This window comes from Myripristis murdjan, chromosome 22, assembly GCF_902150065.1.
Source record: "Myripristis murdjan chromosome 22, fMyrMur1.1, whole genome shotgun sequence".
Taxonomy (NCBI): Eukaryota; Metazoa; Chordata; class Actinopteri; order Holocentriformes; family Holocentridae; genus Myripristis; species Myripristis murdjan.
The window spans coordinates 727,237-748,111 of record NC_044001.1 but is presented as its reverse complement, the minus strand read 5'-3'; the positions used below and the strand labels follow the sequence as shown (position 1 = coordinate 748,111).

At 42.1% G+C, this 20,875-nt stretch overlaps 1 protein-coding gene across 1 annotated transcript in view; it reads left to right on the top strand.

The window, feature by feature from the left end:
* LOC115354421 (NACHT, LRR and PYD domains-containing protein 3-like) overlaps positions 1–20,875 on the top strand; it is a gene marked incomplete at its 5' end in the record, with an annotated part of 72,085 nt that overhangs the window by 8,741 nt on the left and 42,469 nt on the right. Inside the window, one exon of the mRNA XM_030044815.1 lies at positions 13,935–13,953. Coding sequence (XP_029900675.1) covers positions 13,935–13,953 — 19 coding nt within the window. The remainder of the gene's footprint in view (positions 1–13,934; positions 13,954–20,875) is intronic.

Below are 20,875 nucleotides of genomic sequence, written 5' to 3'. Positions count from 1 at the left end.
CTTATTCCTTTTTCTTTTAATCTTTCTTTATGAAATGACATATTTCTCATTGCTTGTCAGTGCAGTTTTAAAAAGTATGATGGCGTACTTTTTACAAGAAGTCAAACAACAAGTTTCCTTAGATTTGACATTAGTTAAAAAATGGTGCAATATTTTTGCAGCAGAGCTCTGGCCATGCAGTCCAGCTGGTTGAATTCCACTGCTCTTCACATTTTCTCGGCCAACTCTCATCCCTAATCTGAAAATGAGCCTCCTTCTCCTGTTTCTTTGTTACCTAAAGTGTATTTTCAGAGCGACACTGGAGAATACTGTTGTCTGGTCAGTCTGTTGAAATGCTCCTAACTTTGGCCCTGATTGGTCCAGAGACTGGGTGCTGGTGTCATGTGATGCAGAAGCTCTTGTTCTCCAGTTTTACTCTGAGAAGATGGTAGACTGAAGGCATCTGAGGACTTTTCACTGAGCCATTCATTTGGTATTTATGGAAGGACCTATGGCTGTTTTCACGTCTACCGTATTTAGCACTGAATTGGAGTTATTTTGGACCTTTTATCATTTCCTGCTTTCATTGTTTGTTTATTTGTGTTTTTAATATTTTGATGTCTTTTCATTTGCTCTGATGGTTTTATAAAGCACTTTGGAACTTTCCTTTAAAAGTGTAACATAAACATAAATTAGTGTTATCAATATTATTATTAGTATAATTGTTATAATAATTATTTAATTGGTTTGTCCTTCCTTTTTGAATATTTTGAAAAACCTATGACTGATAAATGTAAAAAAAAACAAAAAAAAAAAACAAAAGAAAAACCACTTGAAATTATAGCTCCATATTTTATTCTTTATTCAGATTGAGGAGCTGCAGGTTGTCAAAGAGCTGCTGTGCTTCTCTGGCCTCGGCTCTGAAGTCCAACCCCCATCTGACAGAGCTGGACCTGAGTGAGAACCAGCTGCAGGATTCAGGAGTGGAGCTGCTGTCTGCTGGACTGGAGAGTCCAAACTGCAGACTGAAGACTGTCAGGTCAGACTGCACTTTTTAATGATAACATGAATATATGGATATTATTTGAATCATATAGTAGCACTAAATGTCTATAAGGCTGATATTGCTGTGAAGTATATGTTGTGCTTTTTTAAAGTTGGGGCTGCTGGTTCTTTTAGTTTTTGTGAGGATGGTTGGTCAGGTTCTGTATCATGGATGCATGCGTGCTTTGTGACGTTTGACAAGTAACTAACAACCGTCTCATGTGTCAGGAGAGAGAGAGGTCAGGTAAGGTAAGGTAAGGTAAGGTCATTTTTATTTCATGTGTCATACACCAAAAAAGGTGCCCAGCCCACATGGGCTTACAAGACAGTAAAAAGAAATACAATAAAAAGGAGCAATAAACATAGTAAGCAAAAAGAGAACTCCTCCATATGTGTCACTCACTGTCAAGCAGATATAGGCCCAGTCAGTTAACTTGGGCAGTACAGCAAGAACAACAACTTCAATTTAAGTCAGAGGCAAACACATCAAACATAAAGCGCCCTCATACCCTGTATGAGCGCCCCCTGCAGGATCCTCCACTGCAGGTCACCTGATCTTTTGTCCAGCAAGGCTTTATAAGACACCCTCCACACTGGTCTACAACCATCAGACACCGGCTGTGTCCCAATTCAAAGGCTGTACGCTACCTAGGTCGTATCTGTAGGCTGCTTACGTCACGTCGGAGCCACAAGTGCTGTCCCAGTTCGATTTTACCGCGCAGGGTCCTGCAAATGCAGCCCACAGATGCAGCCTATTTCTGACTAATTTGCAGGAAACACCTCCACGATGCTTCACGGCCAACATTACAGCTTACTTCCCATGGTACCTTTCGGTCCAGTTGAATTTCTGGATCAGCCACCATTGCTGGAATTATTAAGCATGTTTTAGACCGTCTTCATGTTTATATCATGACGTTTTGATAAGTTTTCGTGCCTATTATTACCACCAGAGATTCGGTTTAGCTGTTAACTGTATCTGAACAACACCTGTAAATGCAAGTTTAGTTAGATGAGTTAGATAGGCATTTTGCATGATGTTTCCATAGCAACCATCAGCGCATCAGGTACGTTACAATGTAGCCATGTGTACAATTACTTTAATTGGGATAGTCTGTTGCAGTTTGTGAGGTGTAACAATTATCTTAATTTTCTGCATCTTCACGAAGACAAAATAAAATAAAATACATCAAACTACAGAATCAATGTTGTCCCATCTTGAAGCTGCTTATCGTTTGGTTTCATGCACAGGTGTTCACCGACACACCTCCGAAACATACTTCGGCATTTTACGCTGCATCACTCGAATGCGCTTTGGGAAGCCTCGATAATAATGACGTAGGAATCCTCCGCAGGCTACACCGTCCCAATTCACTAAACTTTTAGTTCCGGTAAACTTGGTATCGGCACCGACGTCGGACGCCTCCTACGTGGGCACCGTGGGCTGAGACCTAGAAGTCATCTAGCCCTTCGATTGAGACAGACCCACCTTCAGTTTAGTCCTCCACACAGTGTCCTTTCTCTCAGCCAGCACTCCTCGGTTTAAAGCAGCAACACAACACTTACACAGACATTTCCTATTTGACATGTAAAGGTCCATCTTTATGGCTGACGTAGAGCCCAACAGAGATCCTGTTTTTCCAGTCTGCTCTATTGTGAGACCCAACTCAGGGAAAGGATCTCTGAACGAACGGGATTGATCGGTCCAGGAAAATCCTCTCACGCCGTAATGCTCTCCTCATTTGGACTTGTCGTTCAGGGGGATCGTCAATGATTGGGCAGGCCACGTTCTGGCAAACAGCTGATTGGCCAGGGGGCGGAGCTTTATGTAGGATTCAATCCTGTCCTGAAAGCTAGCCTGCCCCGGAGCAGGCCAGCTTTCAGGACAGGTCCAGGACAGGTTTTCTATCCTGATGAGAGGTGAACCAGCTTTGTGATACAGAAAATCCGGAGTTGAGCCTGAAGGCATCTCGCTAACACCTTAATCCCGCTTCGTGATACAGGCCTCTGGTATTAAACACTCTAATATTCGGCTCACACAACATCAGCGTAGAATTTTTCAAGTTGTAATTTTTTGCTTTTCCAGACATTTCCTTTTATGGCCCAACAAACTATTTACATCTGAACCTGGAAGCTTTCCTCTCCTAGTTTGAGGAGAGTTGTAGGGGACTGAAAAATAAATCAATAACTACATACAGTACAGGCCAAAAGTTTGGACACACCGCCTCATTCAATGCGTTTTCTTTATTTTCATGACTATTTACATTGTAGATTCTAACAGAAGGAATCAAAACTATGAATGAACACATGTGGAGTTATGTACTTAACAAAAAAGGTGAAATAACTGAAAACATGTTTTATATTCTAGTTTCTTCAAAATAGCCACCCTTTGCTCTGATTACTGCTTTGCACACTCTTGGCATTCTCTCGATGAGCTTCAAGAGGTAGTCACCTGAAATGGTTTTCCAACAGTCTTGAAGGAGTTCCCAGAGGTGTTTAGCACTTGTTGGCCCCTTTGCCTTCACTCTGCGGTCCAGCTCACCCCAAACCATCTGGATTGAGTTCAGGTCCGATGACTGTGGAAGCCAGGTCATCTGCCGCAGCACTCCATCACTCTCCTTCTTGGTCAGATAGCCCTTACACAGCCTGGAGGTGTGTTTGGGGTCATTGTCCTGTTGAAAAATAAATGATGGTCCAACTAAACGCAAACCGGATGGGATGGCATGTCGCTGCAGGATGCTGTGGTAGCCATGCTGGTTCAGTGTGCCTTCAATTTTGAATAAATCCCCAACAGTGTCACCAGCAAAACACCCCCACACCATCACACCTCCTCCTCCATGCTTCACAGTGAGAACCAGGCATGTGGAATCCATCCGTTCACCTTTTCTGCGTCTCACAAAGACACGGCGGTTGGAACCAAAGATCTCAAATTTGGACTCATCAGACCAAAGCACAGATTTCCACTGGTCTAATGTCCATTCCTTGTGTTTCTTGGCCCAAACAAATCTCTTCTGCTTGTTGCCTCTCCTTAGCAGTGGTTTCCTAGCAGCTATTTGACCATGAAGGCCTGATTGGTGCAGTCTCCTCTTAACAGTTGTTCTAGAGATGGGTCTGCTGCTAGAACTCTGTGTGGCATTTATCTGGTCTCTGATCTGAGCTGCTGTTAACTTGCGATTTCTGAGGCTGGTGACTCGGATGAACTTGTCCTCAGAAGCAGAGGTGACTCTTGGTCTTCCTTTCCTGGGTCGGTCCTCATGTGTGCCAGTTTCGTTGTAGCGCTTGATGGTTTTTGCGACTCCACTTGGGGACACATTTAAAGTTTTTGCAATTTTCCGGACTGACTGACCTTCATTTCTTAAAGTAATGATGGCCACTCATTTTTCTTTAGTTAGCTGATTGGTTCTTGCCATTATATGAATTTTAACAGTTGTCCAATAGGGCTGTTGGCTGTGTAGTAACCTGACTCCTGCACAACACAACTGATGGTCCCAACCCCATTGATAAAGCAAGAAATTCCACTAATTAACCCTGATAAGGCACACCTGTGAAGTGAAAACCATTTCAGGTGACTACCTCTTGAAGCTCATCGAGAGAATGCCAAGAGTGTGCAAAGCAGTACTCAGAGCAAAGGGTGGCTATTTTGAAGAAACTAAAATATAAAACATGTTTTCAGTTATTTCACCTTTTTTTGTTAAGTACATAACTCCACGTGTTCATTCATAGTTTTGATTCCTTCAGTGAGAATCTACAATGTAAATAGTCATGAAAATAAAGAAAACGCATTGAATGAGAAGGTGTGTCCAAACTTTTGGCCTGTACTGTATATAAATAAAAAAGAGAAAAACAAAGCATATGTATATCAGCCCACATATATACACCTACATACATATATACATACATGACGTGTGCACACCTGTACAAAGATACACAAATATACATCCAACATTCATTTGTCTGTAAAAAAACACTCTGTGGAATCAATTACAATCTGATCTTACTGGTGTTGTAGTCCTCGAGGTCGGTCTGGGTCTCGAGACCACTTTCTGAGGGTCTCAGTCTCGTCTCAGAATCGAAGATATTTTCACTCGGTCTTGTCTCGGTCTCGGACGGGGCGGACTCAGGATTTTTGATCAAGACCGGTTGAGACCAGGCTCTCACTGCTGTGATAAGAGAAAAAAGAAACGTGCAGCTGCTTCCCAGGTCACACAGCCTTTGAGACACCTTGAGTGACGCCCCCTGAACACGCAGAGTGCATGAAGATGGCTGGAGAAGCTGTGGTTATTTTTGGCGTCCCCGGGAAATCGCCATGAAAAATGTCAGCAAACTCACGTATCATTAAGTTTAGTTTCCAAAATCATAAGGACTTTACCTGCAAAACCACATGCAACCAAAGGCAGTCTGCAGGGTGCAAAGTCTGCGGTGCACAACTCACAGAAACCACTGTGTCTTTTATAAGACCCGTGATAAAACTAAAATAAAGTGCACCTTATTTCAGATGCAGGTGTATTAATCGCTTTACACTCATTATAAGCCATATTCACCTGACAAATCCAGATTAACATCTTATTTCAAGATTCAAAGTGTCAAAATTCAAAGAGTCAAAATATAGCTGTCAAAGCACCAAAATGCAAAATGTTCTCAAATTAATTATTTTAAGTACCCAATGATCAAGAAAGTCAACAAAAACACCTCGCTGAAATGGGATGTCAGGTTTTTTCACTTAGTTCATTTAATTTAGGCCTTATTCCTTTTTCTTTTAATCTTTCTTTATGAAATGACATATTTATCATTGCTTGTCAGTGCAGTTTTAAAAAGTATGATGTCATACTTTTTACAAGAAGTCAAACAACAAGTTTCCTTAGATTTGACATTAGTTAAAAAATGGTGCAATATTTTTGCAGCAGAGCTCTGGCCATGCAGTCCAGCTGGTTGAATTCCACTGCTCTTCACATTTTCTCTGCCAACTCTCATCCCTAATCTGAAAATGAGCCTCCTTCTCCCGTTTCTTTGTTACCTAAAGCGTATTTTCAGAGCGACACTGGAGAATACTGTTGTCTGGTCAGTCTGTTGAAATGCTCCTAACTTTGGCCCTGATTGGTCCAGAGACTGGGTGCTGGTGTCATGTGATGCAGAAGCTCTTGTTCTCCAGTTTTACTCTGAGAAGATGGTAGACTGAAGGCATCTGAGGACTTTTCACTGAGCCATTCATTTGGTATTTATGGAAGGACCTATGGCTGTTTTCACGTCTACGGTATTTAGCACTGAATTTGAATTATTTTGGACCTTTTATCATTTCCTGCTTTCATTGTTTGTTTATTTGTGTTTTTAATGTTTTGATGTCTTTTCATTTCAGGTGTTATCTTTACCTTTTCATTTGCTCTGATGGTTTTATAAAGCACTTTGGAACTTTCCTTTAAAAGTGTAACATAAATATAAATTAGTGTTATCAATATTATTATTAATATAATTGTTATAATAATTATTTAATTGGTTTGTCCTTCCTTTTTGAATATTTTGAAAAAGCTATGACTGATAATTATAAAACAAACAAACAAACAAACAAAACAAAAAAAACCACTTGAAATTATAGCTCCATATTTTATTCTTTATTCAGACTGAGGCGCTGCAGGTTGTCATGGAGCAGCTGTGCTTCTCTGGCCTCGGCTCTGAAGTCCAACCCCCATCTGACAGAGCTGGACCTGAGTGAGAACCAGCTGCAGGATTCAGGAGTGGAGCTGCTGTCTGCTGGACTGGAGAGTCCAAACTGCAGCCTGAAGACTCTCAGGTCAGACTGCACTTTTTAATGATGACATGAATATATGGATATTGTTTGAATCATAGAGTAGCACTAAATGTCTATAAGGCTGATATTGCTGTGAAGTATATGTTGTGCTTTTTTAAAGTCGGGGCTGCTGGTTCTTTTAGTTTTTGTGAGGATGGTTGGTCAGGTTCTGTATCATGGATGCATGTGTGCTTTGTGAGGTTTGACAAGTAACTAACAACTGTCTCATGTGTCAGGAGAGAGAGAGGTAAGGTAAGGTAAGGTAAGGTCATTTTTATTTCACGTGTCATACACCAAAAAAGATGCCCAGCCCACATGGGCTTACAAGACAGTAAAGAAATACAATAAAAAGGAGCAATAAACACAGTGAGCAAAAAGAGAACTCCTCCATATGTGTCACTCACTGTCAAGCAGATATAGGCCCAGTCAGTTAACTTGGGCAGTACAGCAAGAACAACAACTTCAATTTAAGTCAGAGGCAAACACATCAAACATGAAGCGCCCTCATACGCTGTATGAGCGCCCCCTGCAGGACCCTCCACTGCAGGTCACCTGATCTTTTGTCCAGCGGGGCTTTATAAGACACCCTCCACACTGGTCTACAACCATCAGACACCTTCAGTTTAGTCCTCCACACAGTGTCCTTTCTCCCAGCCAGCACTCCTTGGGTTAAAGCAGCAACACAACACTTACACAGACATTTCCTATTTGACATGTAAAGGTCCATCTTTATGGCTGACGTAGAGCCCAACAGAGATCCTGTTTTCCAGTCTGCTCTATTGTGAGACCCAACTCAGGGAAAGGATCTCTGAACGAACGGGATTGATCGGCCCAGGAAAATCCTCTCACGCCGTAATGCTCTCCTTATTTGGACTTGTCGTTCAGGGGGATCCTCAGTGATTGGGCAGGCCACGTTCTGGCAAACAGCTGATTGGCCAGGGGGCGGAGCTTTATGTAGGATTCAGGACAGGTTCAGGACAGGTTTCCTGTCACGATCAGAGGTGAACCAGCTTTGTGATACAGAAAATCCGGAGTTGAGCCTGAAGGCATCTCGCTAACACCTTAATCCCACTTTGTGATACTGGCCTCTGGTATTAAAACACTCTAATATTCGGCTCACACAACATCAGTGTAGAATTTTTCAAGTTGTAATTTTTCAAGTCTTGCTTTTCCAGACTTTTCCTTTTATGGCCCAACAAACTATTTACATCTGAACCTGGAAGCTTTCCACTCCTAGTTTGAAGAGAGTTGTAGGGGACTGAAAAATAAATCAATAACTACATATATAAATAAAAAAGAGAAAAACAAAGCATATGTATATCAGCCCACATATATACACCTACATATATACATACATACATGACATGTGCACACCTGTACAAAGATACACAAATATACATCCAACATTCATTTGTCTGTAAAAAAACACTCTGTGGAATCAGTTAAAATCTGATCTTACTGGTGTTGTAGTCCTCGAGGTCAGTCTGGGTCTTGAGACCACTTTCTGAGAGTCTCGGTCTCGTCTCAGAATCGAAGATATTTTCACTCGGTCTTGTCTCGGTCTCGGACTGGGCGGACTCTGGATTTTTGATCAAGACCAGTCGAGACCAGGCTCTCACTGCTGTGATAAGAGAAAAAAGAAAAGTGCAGCTGCTTCCCAGGTCACTCAGCCTTTGAGACACCTTGAGTGACGCCCCCTGAACACGCAGAGTGCATGAAGATGGCTGGAGAAGCCGTGGTTATGTTTGGTGTCCTTGGGAAATCGTCATGAAAAATGTCAGCAAACTCACGTATCATTAAGTTTAGTTTCCAAAATCATAAGGACTTTATCTGCAAAACCACATGCAAGCGAAAACAGTCTGCAGGGTGCAAAGTCTGCTGTGCACAACTCACAGAAACCACTGTGTCTTTTATAAGACCCGTGATAAAACTAAAAGAAAGTGCACCTTATTTCACATGCAGGTGTATTAATCACTTTACACTCATTATAAGCCATATTCACCTGACAAATCCAGATTAACATCTTATTTCAAGATTCAAAGTGTCAAAATTCAAAGAGTCAAAATATAGCTGTCAAAGCACCAAAATGCAAAATGTTCTGAAATTAATTAAGTTAAGGACCCATGATCAAGAAAGTCAACAAAAACACCTTGCTGAAATGGGATGTCAGGTTTTTTCACTTAGTTCATTTAATTTAGGCCTTATTCCTTTTTCTTTTAATCTTTCTTAATGAAATGACATATTTATCATTGCTTGTCAGTGCAGTTTTAAAAAGTATGATGGCGTACTTTTTACAAGAAGTCAAACAACAAGTTTCCTTAGATTTGACATTAGTTAAAAAATGGTACAATATTTTTTGCAGCAGAGCTCTGGCCATGCAGTCCAGCTGGTTGAATTCCACTGCTCTTCACATTTTCTCTGCCAACTCTCATCCCTAATCTGAAAATGAGCCTCCTTCTCCCATTTCTTTGTTACCTAAAGCGTATTTTCACAGCGACACTGGAGAATACTGTTGTCTGGTCAGTCTTTTGAAATGCTCCTAACTTTGGCCCTGATTGGTCAAGAGACTGGGTGCTGGTGTCATGTGATGCAGAAGCTCTTGTTCTCCAGTTTTACTCTGAGAAGATGGTAGACTGAAGGCATGTGAGGACTTTTCACTGAGCCATTCATTTGTTATTTATGGACGGACCTATGGCTGTTTTCACGTCTACTGTATTTAGCACTGAATTTGAATTATTTTGGACCTTTTATCATTTCCTGCTTTCATTGTTTGTTTATTTGTGTTTTTAATGTTTTGATGTCTTTTCATTTCAGGTGTTATCTTTACCTTTTCATTTGCTCTGATGGTTTTATAAAGCACTTTGGAACTTTCCTTTAAAAGTGTAACATAAATATAAATTAGTGTTATCAATATTATTATTAATATAATTGTTATAATAATTATTTAATTGGTTTGCCCTTCCTTTTTGAATATTTTGAAAAACCTATGACTGATAATTATAAAAACAAACAAACAAAACAAACAAACAAACAAAAAAACACTGGAAATTATAGCTCCATATTTTATTCTTTATTCAGACTGAGTGACTGCATATTGACAGAGAGCAGCTGTGCTTCTCTGGCCTCGGCTCTGAAGTCCAACCCCCATCTGACAGAGCTGGACCTGAGTGAGAACCAGCTGTGGGATTCAGGAGTGGAGCTGCTGTCTGCTGGACTGGAGAGTCCAAACTGCAGACTGATGACTCTCAGGTCAGACTGCACTTTTTAATGATGATATAAATATATGGATATTGTTTGAATCATATAGTAGCTCTAAATGTCTATAAGGCTGATATTGCTGTGAAGTATATGTTGTGCTTTTTTAAAGTCGGGGCTGCTGGTTCTTTTAGTTTTTGTGACGATGGTTGGTCAGGTTCTGTATCATGGATGCATGTGTGCTTTGTGAGGTTTGACAGGTAACTAGGATTCAAGGATTCAAGGAACCTTATTGTCATACCAGCTCACATTTACATGTTAGTGGTACGAAATTAGCACTCAGGTCCCGGTTTAAGCCTAAATAAATTAATAAAGCAAGGTAAAAACGAAGTGTAAATATAAAATATAAGATATATAAGTATAAACAGTATATATAAATATAATCAGTATATATATAATAAATATAAATATACAGCCTATAAATATAAGTAGTATATATATATATATATATATATATATATCCACATGTGTTCATTCATAGTTTTGATTCCTTAAGTGAGAATCTACAATGTAAATAGTCATGAAAATAAAGAAAACGCATTGAATGAAAAGGTGTGTCCAAACGTTTGGCCTGTACTGTACGTACATACACTTTTTGTTTTAGTATTTCTTTCTTTCTTTTTCTTTTAGATATGTTCGAAATAAAATTCATTCATTCATTCATTCATTCATTCATTCATTCATTCATTCATAGTGAAGTAGAAAAAGCTCACAGAGTGCAAGGAGCCAGTTCACTGAGGAGTGACGCTTTCATTCACTCTGAAGCCCAACACACACCGGCAGCGCAGCGTCGCGGTGCGTCAGGTGATGCACGTCACCTGAAGCACCCAACACAAACTGGAAGCGTGGCGCTGTAGAACGTTAATAACCTTCCTCATGTGATAACTCCCCTGCTGACCTGCTGTGCCAGCTGTGGACGTCTATAATTAAGGATATATGATAAGGATCCAACGCCCAGTTTTCATTGCATCACCTGGAGTTCAACACGTTTTATCTTTAAAAAATTATGACCAACATAATTAGGGCCTGAGCACTGTCCCAGTGTGAAGCCCTATTGTTTTTGCTTCGTTTTTTTTTTCTCCTTCTCCTTTTCCCTTATTATTACGTCTCTTTAACCCTTAATTTGACCCCCTAAACATGCTCAAAAACTCACCAAATTCGGCACGCACACCAGGTCTGGCGAAAAATTCGATAAAATCAAAAATTGAACCCCCCAGGTGCAAAAATGGGCTCGGTAGCGCCACCTAGGGACGCAAAGGCAGCCCCTGCGGCCCACAGGAATGTCATAGAAAGACCAAACCAGCGCCGAAACGTAGATCTCATCAAGCCCGACATTTTTCGTGCTCGTGCCCCCCACCTAAAACCAACAGGAAGTCCGCAATTTGCGTTTGAAAGTCACGTTTTCGCCCAAATTTCCACTTTGCATGAAATCTATAAACTCCCAGGGCGTTAATTTTATCGGCTTGCAAATTTCACAGATGACAGAGAACATAGTGCTTAACAAAAGTTCAGAAGGAATTTACATTCCTTCGAACTGTTTGGATTTCAGAAGGACCCAAAGTCAGAGTGTCCACAACCAACGCCTCCACTTTTTCCCATGGACCCTGGTGTGCCTGCTCTGAATAAACAGCCACTTGCCCTGACAATGGACACTAATTAGGCCCCAGGAGTCCAAAGTAAAAGTCTGACAGCTTCCAAACCTATGCCGATGGAAAGAGGACGAACATTCCTACAAAAGTATACATTATGGTGTGGATTGGAAAAAGTTTGGCCACTGTGAAGACTAGTTTAACAGGTTTGGACTCTGGTCAGCTCTGATCTGCTCTGCACTCTCTGTCTATTGACACTGCAGCTGCCAGTCCACCCCCCCACACACACAGAGACTGAGAGATCTCAGAGGGAACAGAAACAGCTCTCAAACTACATGAACTTACAACACTGGACAAAATGGACCGTTCCCGACGGGCATGAGGGGAACGCGGGGCACGGGTGCGAGGGCCCGTCCAACGCTGCTTGCAGCTTTAATTCATTACATTTCATTTATTTATTATACATGAAAATAATTAAACACAACATTTTAGTTATATGTAAAACTGCCATGACTCATTTAAAAACTGATTTACAGCCAAGTGAAGACAGTAACGTTTCAAATTCATGTGTTGACACCCAGTAACGTTACTGAAACTGGATTTCTCACCTGAAGAGCCGATCTCCGACCTACAGCTCGCTATAGCTCGAAAATACAGGGAAGTGCCACAGAAGCAGAGAAGAAGAGCAGCTAGGGAAGCTGGGATGGACATCCAGAAGGGAGAAAATATGCTTTTCAGGCGCATTGACGCTGGAAATAGGACAGTGGCGTGAAAGGTAGCGGCGCGGCGCGTTGACACGTGTCTAGCCGCCGCCGGTGTGTGGACATACATAGAAAATAATGGGGCTGCTGTTTGCACGTCGTACGCCGCCGGTGTGTGTTGGGTTTGATGGTTTGGTAAAGCACTTTGGAACTTACCTTCACAGGTGTAATAGAAATATAAATTAGTATTTTCAGTATTATTGTTAATGCAATTGTTATAATAATTATTTCATTGCTGAATTACTGATAAATATCCAGAACACTGGAAATTATAGCTCCATATTTTATTCTTTATTCAGATTGAGTGACTGCAGCTTGACAGAGAGCAGCTGTGCTTCTCTGGCCTCGGCTCTGAAGTCCAACCCCCATCTGACAGAGCTGGACCTGAGTGAGAACTGGCTTCAGGATTCAGGAGTGGAGCTGCTGTCTGCTCTGGTGGAGAGTCCAAACTGCAGACTGGAGAGACTCAGGTCAGTAGAGGGGTGGAGTCAGTCCTCTCAGTCAGTAGAGGGGTGGAGTCAGTCCTCTCAGGTCAGTAGAGGGGTGGAGTCAGTCCTCTGAGGTCAGTAGAGGGGTGGAGTCAGTCCTCTCAGTCAGTAGAGGGGTGGAGTCAGTCCTAGAGGGGTGGAGTCAGTCCTAGAGGGGTGGAGTCAGTCCTCTCAGTCAGTAGAGGGGTGGAGTCAGTCCTAGAGGGGTGGAGTCAGTCCTCTCAGGTCAGTAGAGGGGTGGAGTCAGTCCTAGAGGGGTGGAGTCAGTCCTCTGAGGTCAATAAAGGGGTGGAGTCAGTCCTAGAGGGGTGGAGTCAGTCGTAGAGGGGTGGAGTCAGTCCTCTGAGGTCAGTAGAGGGGTGGAGTCAGTCCTCTGAGGTCAGCAGAGGGGTGGAGTCAGTCCAGGCAGAGCAGCTTGGTTGCTTGGTTCTTGTGCTGGACACAGTCAGTGCAGGCAGCATTTCCTGGGAAATGTCCAAAGTGCTCAGTGGCCTCAGGACTGGACAGAAAGACAGAGAAAGATCAGCCAATCAGAGCAGCCACAGTGTGTTGGGATCATGTGACCTGCAGGTGATGATGATGATGATGTTGATGATGAAGAGGACGATGGTTTTGTGTTCATCCCTACAGGCTGGAACATGTAAAAGACTGGATTCCAGCTGGCAGCCTGAGAGGACGTGAGTACTGACACACACACACACACACAAATGTGAGCGAGCTGAAACTATATGTGTGTGTGTGTGTGTGTGTGTGTGTGTGTGTGTGTGTGTGTTTCCAAAAGCAGCTCAAATCAGCTGACAGGACAGAGAAAGCTGGGCGCCCTGGGAGCTCACGTGCTGCAGAGCTCCAGCTTGTCCAGGCTGAGTCGTGGGTTTGAATCCCACCTCAGGCCCTTTGCTGCAGGGCGGCCCCTCTCTCTCCCCGGCCTTTCCTGTCTCTCTCTGCTGAGTCCAGTCAAAGCTACAAGGAGAAAAAACATTAGAAAAGGAGAAGACAGGATGAACAGATGTGGAAAGAAAGAAAGAACAAAACAACACAGAAAATAATAAGAAAAAAAAGTATTAAGAAAGCAAATCAATTGTAGTTTACTTTTGGTGTGAGTGTGTGTGTGTGTGAGTGTGTGAGTGTGTGTGTGTGTGTGTGTGTGTGTATGTGTGTGTGTGTGTGTGTGTGTGTGTGTGTGTAAGGGGGCAGGCAAGGACAGAGAGGGGTAGAGAAAAAGAGACAGAGATATAACAGAAAAAAAACTGAAGGAGAAAAAGGAGAAAAAAAGGTGTCATTTGTTTAATTGTTGATATGTATTTGTTTTTCTCTGGTATTTTGGGTGGATATGAAATCTGCCTTACAAACTAAACAAAAAATGAACATTAAAAACAAAAAACTAAACAAGCAAATCCTCTTTAGAAATGAATTCAAACCAAACTCAGATTGAAAACACAAAGTGTAAAATGACATTAAAAATGTAAAACTATAATAACCTCATAAGAGCCAAGAGAGTGTGAGTGAATGAGGCTTTCTGAGGTGTGTTGTGTGTCTTCTCCCCATCAGATGCCTGTGATCTCACACTGGATCCAAACACAGCGAGCAGAACCCTCCGTCTGTCTGAGGACAACAGGAAGGTGATGAATGTGTTCGAGCAGCAGCTGTATCCTCGTCACCCAGACAGATTTGACTGGCCTCAGGTTCTGTGTAGAGAAGGTCTGACTGGGCGATGTTACTGGGAGGTCCAGTGGAGCGGATTGGTTTCTATAGCAGTGACTTACAGAGGAATCACAAGAAGTGGTGCTGACTCTCGGCTTGGATTCAATAAAAAGTCCTGGAGTCTGGAGTGCTCTGATCACAGATACACTGTCAGTCACAACAGGAAGTCCACCAGCATCTCTGTCCGTCCCAGTGGATCTGACAGAGTAGCAGTGTATCTGGACTGCTCTGCTGGGACTGTGTCCTTCTACAGAGTCTCTTCTGACAGCCTGAGACTCCTGCACACCTTCAGATCCACCTTCACTGAGCCGCTCCTCCCTGGGTTTACTTTGGGGTCAGATGATTCTTCCATTGTGGTTGAGCTGCCAGTTTCTCAGAAACAAACTCTGACCTGAAAGAGTTTAGAACATGTTTGGTTGATTTGTGGTTTATGTTTTTTTTTTTTTTTTTTTTTTTTTTTTTATTTATTGTATCAGGCATCTTGGTGGATAATTGTTAACTGATTGATTGGAGAGGCTTGTAAAAATAATGAGTCATTATAATGTTTGTATATTCAAATCTTAATGTTGTGCAAAAGTGTCATTTAAACCTCCTCCTCCACTGATTGATTTTTTTTTTTTTTTTTTTGTATTTCTCTAATAAACACAGACGTGAGAATGACAGCACATTGCACAGTGGAGAGCTGTGACTGGAGCCCCTCTCCTTTTGTGCCCCTCCCTTCACCTGTTGATCTCCAAGTCACATTAAGATGTTTATCGCTCTATACCTGATTTTTTACTTTCAACAGTTGTATTTCATTTTGGACAGTGCACATTAATAAACACATGACTGTAAATGTGTCAGAGGCTTTTCTCACCTGCAGCCCCTGGCCAGGTGTTCCACAGGTTTCCTAAAACTGAAGACGACTTGAAGAGGGAACAAATCTGATTTGAACACAGCAGCTGGATGGCTGCTTTGTGCACACACTCGATGTTGAATGGCAGGACAGGTTTGCTCTTTGTGGAGCTCGAGCCCTATTTCCAGATTATCTGGCATCATCCTCAGACGTAGAGAACATCATGTCACCTCTCGCCTCAGTATTGATCCTGATATTGATTTAGCCGCAGGCCACAGCAGCGCTCAATGGGCCGATCGTCTTTGAAACACTAAGAAATGGCTGCTCTTCTGAAACGGACAGCTCGATGTTGACTCTTCACCGGCCGCAGAATGCAGCTGCAGGTAAACAACACAGCCTGCTGCTAGCTTAAGGAGCGGCAGAGTCCCATGTGGCAGCATCCAGAACAAGTCCCAGAAGAATACGACTGTCTGAGACCAGAACTATGGACATGCTCGCTTTGAGAAGCCCTTTTCAGGAGGAACATCTGAAGCAGCAGAGACTAAACTAAACGAAGACAGCAGAGACTGAGCCTCCCTCAAAGCTGATGTACAGCACACTGTGTATTTGAATTGGGTGACGTCCTCTTTGATTGGATTAAAAATGTAAATATTCCTCTTCCTCTCTTGTTTTATGTTTGTGTGCTACAGAGCCGTGGAGGGCAATAGTATGTGTCTGCAGACCCAGAGACTGCAGATTCAGACCCGCAGTTCAGAGCGGCGCCTAATCAGTGACCTGCCGCTGTTATTGATCATATCATTTACACATGAACAAACAGCTGGTAAATACAGAAAATGCAGACTCGAAATAATTTTCCCTCCATCCCTTTACATGCGGCCCCTATGTGCCACATGCAGTGCAGACCCACTCTCTGCGCCACTGCCATCAGGCTGGAGGAGGAGGCCCTCTGGGAGCTCCAGGTGAGGGCGGGGCGACCCGGCTACACCAGTTTGCGGAGTCTAAGCTGCCGGAAATTAAAAAGAAGAAGTAGAAGCGGGTTACAGTGTGTGTGAAGTTTTTGCCGGACAGGAGACTTAATGGCAAGAGACTTAGGGGTATATGAGCAAGAGTTCTGCCCAGCAGTGGTGTGACCTACAACCCCAGTGTGGGCATTAGAGCCATTTAGATCTGCAATTATTGCAAGTTAAGGCAAAGAAGAAAAATGTAGATTTGGAAGTGGAATTCTATGCATATGTGTAACGGGATGGTTTTTCATGTAACGGGGATGGTTTTAGGACCCAGGGGATCCTATACAGGTGTAGCGGAAGCAGTGCCCTCTCTCTCTGGCTCGCGCCCTCTCTCTCTCATTAGGGAGTTTAAGCAACGACGGATTTTGCGGCGGCTACGGCAACCGGAAATGGATCTGCGCTCTGCTGATCGAGACTTCAGCCGTCGCGCCGGCGTTGTCTGCCGTAGTAGCCTGATCTACAACGGCGAAAGGATCATTCTCACGTTGTCGCTACAACGCGTGATATAGGCGTGTCAGTTAAATAGTTTTCCTCATATTTCTGAAATTAAATGTGTTCTTGCACGTCATGCAGGTCACGCACTGATCCCTTCACACTCCGATCAGATGTGTGCTTAATTGTAAATAATTAATTATTATTATTAATATATTATTATTATTATTATTATTATTATTAAATCTTTAAATTATTGTCCGAAATGCACACATCTTTCCGTTTTGCTTTCTACCTGCACTTGGCATAATGACAATACATTTGAATAGCAAAAAAACTATTCACACTCACTATGAGTGTAACACTTTTAATTAATAAAACTGCACAGCGTTGACGCTGAGGAAAACGCTGCCGCTGTCGCGGTAGTTTGCTTAATGACTACTGTGGATTTGACAGCTACGGCAAGAGCGTCGGGTGAGAGCCATTTCCGGTTGCAGTAGCCGCCGCACAATCCGCCTTTGCTTAAACTCCCTATTCTCGCTCTACCGGTGCGAGCAAACACGGAAGTGTGAAGCATAACAGGTGGGACGCTAATCAGTCAGAGAAACAATGTAATTTTCAGATCCAAGGTAGTCTATAACAGTATAGCGGAAGTAGCGTGCTCCTTTCCACTGGTATGCGCAGACATAAAAGTGCGGCCAGATAGAGAAGACGGGACTCCATTGTCCGCGTGCACCCTCCAGGCATCTGCATACGACAGCTGCGATTTGATTGTAAGTCTTGCACCTTTGTTTTATTTTTATGTGTTAAACTCATGCATGCATTTAAGTGCATTTAAGCTGTGGCGTTTAAAGATATTTGATGGTGTTTTTAGTACTGTGACAGGCCCTGGGTGCTGGTTAACACAACGCCGCAACAAACTGCTGGTCTGGGTGCTAGTTAAAACGACGCCGCAACAAACTGCTGGTCTGGGTGCTAGTTAAAAATACCTGCAGGTATGGTGCATTCGGTGATTTTGTTTATCCAGTGGTATTTTATAATATGTACGGAATGTACCTGTTTAAATGTATTTTGTATTTTCTTTTGTTTCAGTAGCAGACACTGCCACATGGTCTGGGGGCTAGTTAAAACAACGTAACAACAAACAGCTGGTCTGGGTGCTAGTTAAAAATAACCAAAGGTACAGCATATTTAATTATTTTAGTTATTAGTTAGTATTTTTTTTAAAGGAAATATGCTAAACACAGTATAACCCTCATGCTTGTGTTTTTATATAGGACTGTTAATGGGTGCAGTGTCTGTCACTGTTCTTTTCCTTTTCTTCCCAACCTTAATTTTAATTGTTGGCCTGTGTTTTGTTGTTTTTTTGATATTTGCTTTTGTTTTCTTTTAATTTCTTTCTTTTCGATATTTATTTAAAGTGGGCTTGGTGTAAGATTGAGCATACTGCTAAATTCAGGAGTGGTAACTGGTCTGGGGGGGAGTTTTAGGCCTACCATTTAGTGACCTCTTGGTTTGTGTGCTCATAGTGTGTTTTTTTGGCAACATTGTGTGTGTGCTCTCATTGTGTGTAGTGATATCTATTATCCTCCTTGTGGAGTGTACTGGTCTTAAATGTGTTAGTGGATCCTATATGCTCTCTCGTAGAGTTTGTTTTTTTCCATTCTTATGAATATGGGTGTTTTGCTTGACGAATTGAATCTTTGCACATTTGCTACTGGGTAGCTACCAGCCCACATTGTCTTTGTCTGATTGTATTGATTCTATTTTTGTAATAAATTTATATTTTTTATAAGTTGTCAGCCTCCTGTCCTGGTCATTCTGGGCACTTACCTGTTCGCATTGAATGAGCTAGTGAAGCCTTAATTATAGCACTAATAAGAGGCTATTGTAATCACTACATATGTAGAAAGGAAATATATGGATTATGTACAAGTTTACACTGATGGATCCAAAGACCCTGTATTGAATAGGACTGGTGCTGCAGTGGCAGTTCCTAGTCATAACGTAGGTATAAGTAATTACAAAACACGTAGATCCGACCGAGCAATCTGATTGGTCAATCAGATGTTTAGAATGTGCTCAAATGAGCAATTGAAATGAAAAAAAGAAAAAAACTCATCACTGAAAATATTACTCCACCCGGCAATATTATTGCCCGCGTCTGTGTGGTTTCCATGGCAACACGAAACGTTTCACTGAAACCCGCATCAAAAGCCGCTGTCAACTTTGTTAACCTGCATAATGCACCGTTTGGTTGTCAATTTTGATTAATTTGGCGACTTAAATTTGGATAAATGGCTGAACGAGGAAGACAAGACAGAAGAGAAAAAGCCGAGATACACGTGACGAGTGAAGAGCTGGATCAGCTGGAGAGGTCAGGAAATAAAGCCGGTACGGCCCGGTCAACGTCTTGGACCGTCAAACGTCTACAAGACTACCTGACAAACACCGGGCAAACAGCTGATTTCTCACCTGTAAGGAAAGAAGAGCTAAACAAGATCCTCCTTGAATTTTATGGAGCTTTAATTTCTAGCCTATAATAAAGTGCCGCAGCGAAGTCAGCACCACAGACAGTACCCGCCGAGGCAGATTCAGCACCACGGACAGTACCCGCCGAGGCGGATTCAGCTCCACGGACAGTACCTGCTGAAGCAGATTCAGCACCATGGACAGTACCCGCTGAGGCAGATTCAGCACCACGGACAGTACCTGTCAGATTTTCCGCGGAGATGTGCAGCTGTAACTTTGTTCTTGTTATTAATGTGTTAATGTTATCAGTTATTAATTATCCTATTAATCGTTATTAATTTGGTTATTCTTTATGAGTTTCCTAGGCCATTGATTGAATTAATTTGTCAGTTTATTTGCATCTGTACACTGAAGTGAACTTTTAATAAATCAACACATCTGTGAAAGCTGTGGTCTTTATTTCAGAGGTAAATAGATAACAGCCTGAAAAGGTGGTTCTATAACTCTGTTCAGCCTTAATGTGACTGCTTACTGTCCTTACTTTAGCTGCTTAGCCACATTAATCGGAGCTGACGTTAAATTGGAGTGACACACCCCCAGCTGAAATACAACATCTGCCGGTGAATTTATGAAAAGACAGATGTTTGTTGTGGCGCTGACACTGGAAAGCAGTAGCCTGTATTTAAATATAACTGTTCATATAAGTTGGTTGTAGATAAAGATCAGCTGTGTTGGTGAGTCACTGTCACGACACCTGTTAGATTAAAAATGACTGAGAAATCGGCAGAAGTATAACTATCAGTCCATGAAAAATTTATTTTTTCCAGTGGATATTCTAGTTACAACATGGTTGAGCTAGCAGAGCAGTTCTGTGTTGCTGTGTTTGGTATTTATTCAGTTTTGGGAAATCAGGATGTCTAGAAAACATGATAAGCCCAAGCTGGCTGGCTGACAAGGACTAGTTACCGTCAGATCTCATGTGTTTCCACTGAAACGGAGAGAATGCTAGCAAAAAACTTTTATATTTTGAGAGTGAAATGCCCACAGTATGAATACATTATGATTATACATTTTATTTTGTTGGTAATAGTTGCATAATCGCATTATTATACTCGAGGGTGTGCTTGACCGTTAGTATTGTCACTTCAGCGATGCTAATAATAGACAATAATAATAATAACGGTCAAGCACACCCTCTCCTGTAATAATGCTTAAGAGGACATCAAGCTTCCTTATACAGTTGAAATGTATGCAGTTAAGATGGTAATAGAATGGGTGGAGCAAGCCAAAGTTAAGAGAGCAATTATATGTAGTGATTCATCAGCTGTACTGCACAGCTTGAAGGATGGAATAGTTAAAAACCATCAAGAAACTGTTTATGAAATATTGGAATTGTACACAAGGGTGAAGAGAGGGGGCACTGAGGTGATGTTAATGTGGGTCCCAGCACATGTGGGTATCACTGGCAACGAAAGGGTGGATAGATTAACCAAACAAGCTCTGCTGACTAGAACTAGGACAAGAGATCATATT